Source organism: Alnus glutinosa, chromosome 11 (genome assembly GCF_958979055.1).
Source record: "Alnus glutinosa chromosome 11, dhAlnGlut1.1, whole genome shotgun sequence".
In the NCBI taxonomy this organism is placed as follows: Eukaryota; Viridiplantae; Streptophyta; class Magnoliopsida; order Fagales; family Betulaceae; genus Alnus; species Alnus glutinosa.
This window is the reverse complement of record NC_084896.1, coordinates 3,013,458-3,022,079: the sequence shown is the minus strand read 5'-3', so window position 1 is coordinate 3,022,079 and position 8,622 is coordinate 3,013,458. Positions and strand designations below refer to the sequence as shown.

At 35.9% G+C, this 8,622-nt stretch overlaps 1 protein-coding gene across 2 annotated transcripts; it reads left to right on the top strand.

Annotated features, from left to right (window-relative positions):
- The first annotated feature begins 1,011 nt into the window (after positions 1–1,011).
- LOC133882555 (SH3 domain-containing protein 2-like) lies at positions 1,012–7,629 on the top strand. Of its 2 annotated transcripts, none has more exons than XM_062321758.1 (10): positions 1,012–1,245; positions 2,717–2,824; positions 2,944–3,013; positions 3,112–3,263; positions 5,005–5,106; positions 5,241–5,441; positions 5,566–5,628; positions 5,760–5,912; positions 6,728–6,802; positions 7,272–7,629. In XM_062321758.1, exons 1-10 carry the CDS (start codon positions 1,186–1,188, stop codon positions 7,386–7,388), a joined length of 1,101 nt encoding a protein of 366 aa, XP_062177742.1. In that variant the 5' UTR covers positions 1,012–1,185; the 3' UTR covers positions 7,389–7,629. The 2 variants fall into 2 exon arrangements, with proteins under 2 accessions (XP_062177742.1, XP_062177741.1); XM_062321757.1 differs by having other exon boundaries at positions 2,702–2,824.
- The last annotated feature ends 993 nt before the right edge of the window (positions 7,630–8,622 follow it).

Genomic DNA, 8,622 nt, shown 5'->3' with positions numbered 1-8,622 from the left:
ACTTCAAGTGTTGTCCATGTAAGTAGGAAAGCAAATTCAGCATCTCATATCCTGTCATAAATTCTGTTTGGTTGGAAGATATTCCAAATAGCATCTGTGGTATTGTTAATAGGGAACACATTTGTCCCTAGATCTTGGTTTTTGGTTCATTCAATAAGATGAGAGTTTGTTCAAAAAAAAAAAAAAAATACAACAATTTTATAATTTGTTGACATGTGTAACTGTGTTAATACATGATTGGAGCTACATAAGCCATAAAAGAAAATTAACACCCTCCCATAACATGCTAATACGTATTAACAAGTTATAAAATAATTGCATGTTTCGCATTATTCTAATATAATAATTTCGCAATTTTAGAAGGCTATAACATTGCACTCATGATTTAATGGGTTAAAGATAATTTTCATCTATTTTATGTGAATAATGAAAAACCACATAAAGTAATTTGCCAACTCTAGATTGAAAAACATATTAATAAACATGATAGAACAATATTAAAGTATTACATAAAGTAATGATCAATCATTTTCAATCATATAAATGAAACACATATATGCATCATAATAATATATAAATTTAGCATGTAAAATAAAATGCAAATTATGTGGATGACTAGCTTTAGACACCATAGAATATTAAAATTTACAAATTCTGTGATGCTTATTTTATTTAGGCAATAGTTGACATAATCTCTCTCTCATTTTCTTTCAAATATAAGTCAAATGAAATTGTTAAATTAATATATTATGGGATTTTAACTTTCATCTTTAAACTTAAAATAATTTAAAAAGGATATCTTGTTACTTATCTCTACACTTTAACTTTTTTTTTTCTTTTTTTTGAAGGTTAATCTATTAATTGTAGGAAACAAAACCATAAACAAATATGTAAACTCACTCATTTCTCATTTTATATAATTACAGCTCACAAAATTCCAATAAACTTTTTTTTTCCCCTCTCTCTCTCTCTCTCTTTCTCTCTCTCTCTCTCTGAGTAATAAACCCATTTTTTTCAATTTCGACCGTGTCTGCACGGAGGGACCAAAAGTTCGAACTGACTCCCCCAAACACACATTTGAAAGCCTCTCTCTCTCTGTTTTGGTCCTAAAAAACTCCGTGGCTGATTGTTTGTCGGAGACCGAAACTCTGGTTTGTGCAGGGCTTCGAATCCGTTCGCTCGGGAATGGAGGCTATCAGAAAGCAAGCCACCAAGCTCCGAGAACAGGTCGCTAGGCAACAGCAGGTTCTCTCTCTCTCTCTCAAACCCTATTTCATTTAGAAAACTTTTGACCAGATCCCCTACCATTTTCACCTCTCGGGTCATTACGATTAGATCCATTTTGATGCTGAAGATAGAACATTTTTCTTAATCCTTCATTTGGGTTTCCTTCCAATTCTAATTTTTTATGCGTTTTGGGGTTTTCTGGGTTTAATTAGACATCGTTTTAGTGAAAGTATTTACGTATTTTGGACTCGTTGGAATATGGTAATACGTACTTTAGCCCTGTTGATATTTGATTAGGCTATTATTGTTATGTAACAGCGAGTTTTAGATCTATCAAGTTATGATTTTGAATTCGGAAAGGGGAAGAGAATGCCACAAAATTTGTTACTTTATGTTATCGAATAAGACACCATTGCTGCTGATTGATGCTTAACAAGTAAACTTTATGGGGAAATGATAAGGTGGTGGGAAATTTGTTTCTTTCAGCTCTAATCAGAAGTTGGTGACCAGAAACGGAACCGTTGCATATGTGGGAGTTTGATTTCGTTAGTAAAAAAATGGGTTTATTGCAAATATAATGGTTGAGGAAGAAACATTGTCTAAATAAAATAGTTATAATCTTTAAGTTTAGATGTTGTTGTAAGCTATGGCATAGAGTTAGTTGCTCGTCTTGGATGACAAACCTAGTGTGCATTTGGTCATTTTTTGTGGGAGGCGAATGAGGCCATTGTATTTTGCATAGCAATGGAAGGAACAGCTCTACTCTACGGAATTAGGCCATAGAGGAAAACTGGTGCTATTGCTGCAAATAATGATTATTAGACACTAAAATTTGTTTGCTGTATCTGTTGATGGCTGTCATTACCCATAGCAAGCCTCATTTACTATGATGGGCTTGTACGTAAGGTCATATACAAAACACAATGGGGCAATTCAATTTCCATGAGACATCCAAGCACACCCTTGAAAGTGGAAATAGACATCCAAGAAAAGTAGTTTGCATTGTATGAGAGGTCGTTACGTGTTTCATGGTTGATCATATGTGTGTTTCAGTCTTTTAAGATAATTTAGTCCTGCTTTTACTGCCTTCATTCACTGCTTGTAGCCTTCTTTTCTTTTAGATTTATTAAGTAGGCTCACATCTCCGCTCCAGTCCCCATAAGAATGGGGTGGAGGCTGAGGTTGTGGGTTCAAGATTTATTGAGTGTGTGCATAACTTATTAATCAAGGAAAAAAGTAGGCCTGGGTGCTTACTTTGACATTGATTTGATGATCCACTTGCTTTGTTCTTTGTTTCTCTTACAGCTTCATATAATTTTTGATGAAAAAATGTTTGCATGCCTTAATTAGAGAGTGCTCTTGATTTAACCTTCGGTTTTATAATTTCATTTTGTTTTATTGTAATTTTTTTTTTTTTAAGTATGATGATAACAAGTGTGTTAATTACGTTGATTTTTTTTTTCCTCTTTTAAAGGCTGTCCTAAAACAGTTTGGTGCTGGGGGATATGGTGGTTCTGATAACTTAGTCACTGACGAGGCAGAGCTCCATCAGCATCAGAAACTTGAGAAGCTTTACATATCAACACGTGCTGGCAAGGTATGTCTTGTCCACCTCTGGCCCATCTCTAATTTCTTGTTTTCTTCAGTTTGAAATATTATTGTAAAAACATCTCATTTGTTTTCTTCCACAATTACAACTCACCATTCATTTTTCAGCATTATCAAAGGGATATTGTTCGTGGTGTAGAAGGATATATTGTCACTGGTTCCAAACAAGTGGAAATTGGTGAGTTGTTGAAGCTTTAATGCCATTTTTCTTTAAATAGGGATTTAATTACAAGGACTGATCGTGGTTATTCTGTCTACTATATCTTGTTCAAATAGGAACAAAGTTGTCAGAGGATAGCAGGAAATATGGTGCAGAAAATACATGTACTAGTGGCAGTACTCTATCAAGAGCCGCGTTAAATTATGGGCGTGCCTGTGCTCATATGGAGAAGGAGAGGGGAAATCTGTTCAAAGCTCTTGGTACACAGGTTTGGCCAAGATTTTAATGCACCAAAATATGAAATTTCTGAGTTTAGGTTGCATGAGCATGATATCTGTTCCACCCCTCACAAATCCATGGCTGAAGTTCATCACATGAGCTATTACATTTAATAAGATTGAGTGGCATGGATGATATACTACCTCTCTAGATTGGGTTGTGCTGCTCCATTTAAAGTGAGCCTCAGCCTGGCCTCATACCCACAAAGATGGTTCCCCTGCTAACTTAACAACGAATAGGGAGTAGTTTGACCCAGATTGAAATATCAACAGGGTTTTACAGTAATTCCTAGATTCACAATTCTTTTTCATCTGATGTGATTCTGCCTTTTTAGTAATTACTACAGTTTTCCTTTCCTCTACATATGGGTTTATACAGCTGCTAGTTCAAGGATATTTGCGAGTGTAAATTCTCAATTTGCATATAGAGGCTTGGGATGAAATGGAGTAAGTCATGCTTTTGGATGAACAAGTAGTGATCCTATTATTAGTTGCATATTCCCAATTGCCCCAGCATTTTGCTGGGTTAACACTGAATTATTTCTTGAAAAGTACAACTGGATGCAGCCTATGAACATGGGAAGCCTACAAGAGGATCCCATAAAGGGAAGAAAAAAAAGGCTAAAAAATAGAGGCAAGATATAATCTAGATTTAGTCTGCCAGTCAAAGAAATGAAATAAAAAAAAGGCGGTGTCTTGAAAAAGGTCTTTCAAGAATCAGGCGAATTTGTTCAGTCCATGGTCCTCTATTAATTAATTGCCCCATATAAATAATTTTGTTGTACTTTATTGGAGTTATATTATCCTTTTCTGAGTAGGGGTGTGCAAAACCCACCCGCACCTGCGAACCCGCCCCGCCCCGCCCTGCACCAACCCACCCCGTCAATAACGGATATAAGACATTTCTAAAAAAGTGCGAATCCTAAATATGCCAACCCGTGATTTATGGGGCGGGTTGCGGTATTAAATTTTTTCTCACCCGCACACCCGCCCCGCCCCGCAATCCCTTTATACTCTTACCATCAAATTTTCCCCAAAAAAATTATAAGAATCATGACTAGAGGTGTGCCTTTGATTTCATCAAATTTTCTCCAAAAAAATTATAAGACTCAGGAATTGCCCAGATTGTGTACCTTTGATTTCATTCAATTCTGCACTATCCATTTCATCTCTATTCTTATTCCATTTTTATATACACTTTCATCTCTACATTCTCACATACACATACTCATTCAATCTACAATCACATAAAAGAATAAAAAAATTATTTACAGTTAGGTTTGTTGATAATTCTAGTTCTTTCTTCTTGTTAATGTTTGCTGGTGAGGTTGATTCAATTGGGATTTTCAAATTTTGAATTGGGTTAACAAGATTGTGAATTATTTTTCTGGTTTTGGGCCCATAAAAAAAATAATAAAAAAAACCCGAACCCGCATGAACCCGTCCCGATCCGCACTGCCCAAGTTCCAGCGGGTTGACCATTCACTATGCGGGTTGCGGACCTTGATTTTTCAAACCCGTTCACTGCGGGGCGGGTTGTGGGAAACATGCAAATCCGGCCTAATCCGGCCCGCGCCCACCCCTATTTCTGAGATTCTTGAAATTGTTGAAACACCAATATTAGGTTCTGATTACTTGAGATATAATTCTTATTATTTCTGATTCATTATGTTCCTCGCCTTTCTCCCGCATTAAATATGCTTGGTATTATGTTAAATGCTTCGATTTTAGGTTGCAGAGCCATTAAGAGCAATGGTAATGGGAGCTCCATTGGAGGATGCTCGACATCTTGCTCAGCATTATGATAGAATGCGACAAGAAGCTGAAGCTCAGGTATTCATAAATTTGGCTTCTTGCTAGGGTTTTGGTTATTAGAAAATTTTGAGTTATTGACTTGTTAAATGTACAGGAACAGTTAATATTCCTCTTACACGTTTGCAATTACACTTTGTGTTGAACTTAGACAGGCTATTGAAGTTTCAAAACGCCAAGCAAAAGTGAGGGAAACAGTAGGCAATATTGAGAATATTTCGAAACTGGAGGCTGCTGAAGCAAAGCTGCAAGATCTGAAGTTAAACATGGCAATATTAGGGAAGGAGGCGGCTGCAGCAATGGCTGCTGTTGAAGCTCAACAACAGAGGCTAACTCTCCAGCGACTTATTACTTTGGTAGTGCAACTTCCCATCCATATTCTATTATAGGTTCAATCGGTATAATTTTGCACTATATATTTCAGGAAATCAGATTTGAAATTTTACCTGCCTCTTTTTTTTTTCCTCCTGCATTGTGAAGGTCGAAGCAGAACGTACTTATCATCAGAGAGTCCTTCAGATACTTGATCAGCTTGAAGGCGAGGTATGCAATCATGTCACCATGTCCTTAACCATTATGCTTTTTACTACTAGAGTTGAATTTATGGTAAAATGGCTTCAGTTGTTTTCTGTATCAATTTACGATTTTTTACTGTCAATTTTTGTTATTGATAGATGGTTTCCGAACGACAACGGATTGAAGCTCCCCCTAGTCCTATTATGGATAACACCATGCCTCCATCTCCCTCATATGAAGAAGTTAATGGCATATATGCTTCCGAAACAAATAATGGAACAACAGACTCCATGGGCTACTTTTTAGGGGAGGTTAGTGATTTTGTATAACTTGTTCTTACCCATGACTTTGACTTATGAATGGTCACCATAGTTATTAAACCCAGCCCAGGTGTTGATGTTCACTAGTTCAACGAGTTGGTCATTGGTTGGGCCACATTGACAAAATATTATTTTCGTTTAATTTTTAATATAAGATATGTTAAGAGTGATGAGAAAGTTGAATAACATTTATTTTTCAGCTTTTGTATGTATTACATTTAAAAAATAATCAAAATTAAATATCAAAGGAATATTGTATGGCGAAAAATATGTATATTTGATTCATGATATATGTTTACAATTGTGTGCATATATGTATTTTATGATTTGTTTGCATTTAATATGGTAATATATAGATTTTTTTTGAAATATACTAATTTCTAGATACAAGTTCCTTTTCTAAGTAAAATCCAGAAGTTTTATTTGAAAAGTTCCCAGAAATTGATATTGATATTGATTGAGCATATGTTTATATAATTATTTATTTCATGCTACATATAGTTTTGGAAATATGAGTAATGCTTAGTTAAGTATAGAAGATGCTAAATGAATAAATAGGTGTTATCATCGCTCGATGGATATTGGTTTGGTTAGCAAGTAAGCTAGTGTTCAATTCATGGGCATATGGGTTAGTCAAAAACCTGGATGGGTCAAATGGGTTTGACTGGATTTTGACCACATCTGATCTTTTTAAAGAATCATGTTGGCCTAGCCACTGGGGCACTGGGCAGATTTAGTTTAATAACACGGATAGTTACTGCTTAATTTGTCCTTTTGTTGTGTGTTGATATGTCATTATCTTGCAGGTCGTGCATCCGTATCAAGCTGAATCTGATGTGGAGCTAAATCTGTCAATTGGTGACTATATTGTTGTCCGAAAGGTTTACAACTTGCTTAAACATCTTTATGATCTAAAGTAAAATTGATTCTGATTAGAACTGAGTTGGTGAATGCAAATCTGAGTGCAACCCATCTGGGTTTGGACCAGCCCACTAACCTGGTCATAAATGAATATATTTATTGAAATCATTTAAGTCTAACATTGTTTTTTGAAAGGATTAGTGCTAATTTTGTTTTGAACAACAATAAATTAGAATATAGTTTGTTAATCCCAGTATTTGGATTAGTTTTGTTTTGGTGGTTAGAGGAAACGTTACCTTGACTGGCCTGCTTATTTGTGTTGGGTTTAAGTTTGCCCCAAATCATGTTTGGAGATTGTATTTTCCATTTCATACAAAAAGATTATGCCCTGTGGTCTCATCATAAAGCCCTTTTCTTGTCGGATTGCTAGTGTTGAATGTGTGCTAGATCCAGTCCAAACATAATTTTCATGTTCTGTGCTCTTGACAGGTGACAAACAGTGGGTGGGCTGAGGGTGAATGCAAAGGGAGAGCCGGTTGGTTTTCATTTGGATACGTTGAAAGAAGGGAACGTGTTCTTGCAAGCAAGGTGGCTGAAGTGTTTTGAGCTTTTCTGTTCTGTTGGCTTCCTCGCCAAAGGATTTTGTACGTGTGTATCTTTTGCTCCAGCCTCCAAGGTGGATCTTGTGTTCTTGCAGATAGAAGGTCGCCCATTGTTACCTACTTTGATGTGAAATAGATGTTGACTTTCCCCTCTTTGTTCTATTTTTTGATATAAGCATTGCATTTCTTTCTACTTCTTTTCGTCTCTTTTCTTTTTAGTCCAAATATGTCCTTGTTTGTTGATACTTGTTGATGATGAGTGAAGTATTTTTTTTTTTTTTAGTTAAAAAAATCATTTATTCATTAATATCATGAAGAAAGAAATTGCTCAGCAGTTACAATATTTTGGATAAATGCAAGATAATCTTCCATTCAAATTTGTTCCAAGGATTGGTGAACAGTCACCTTCGCAATATGATGAGCTGCATTGTTTGCCCAATGGTCAACATGCCCCACATATCACGAGTGAAGACTATTAAGCATAATCTTTCCATCATCAATAAGTTGCCTCTACTAACTCCGACAGAGACCTTTTGGCAAAGCCTGCATTATCTCGAAAGCACAATCTTTCCATCATCAATAAGTTGCCTCAACTAACTTCAACTATACCAATTTGAAGCCCCAAATTTCTGGATAATTGCACAACCTTCCAAATTGCATAAGCTTAAGCCACTGCCGGATCAGATATATAAGGCTTTGAGAAGCACATAGATGCCAACACATCCCCTTCATGTTCTCTAACGATCACACCTACGCCATTTTATGTTTTGATCTGCCTGTTGCTGCATTCCAATTTACCTTTACCAAACCAGACGGAGGTCCTTTCTATTTTGGGGTTACATCAATTCAATTTCTTGTTATGATTCCTCATACTAAGTGCTGCTTGTGAAAATTTTTCACCGACTCCTTTGCACTTCTAACTAGTGGGGTGAGATGGGTAAGCTCTTCTCCAAAAACTAATGTATTTATGTCAGTCCAAATTCTTCTTGCTATGGTAGCCCATATTTCTTTTTCAAACGCATAGTATACAAGGGAGCAACCAAACCTGCATATGTCTTTTTTCACGAGTTGGCAACAACTATCTAGCCGGCTGGTATAGATATTTCTTTCAATTTATGTCCCAAGAATTTCAAATTGAGGCAGGCCGTGATGTGCCAAATAATGGAGATATTCAACCATAGACTAATAATATTTATAGGTTTCTTGAAGCTCCTCAAAAAAATCTTTGTTATTTGCTA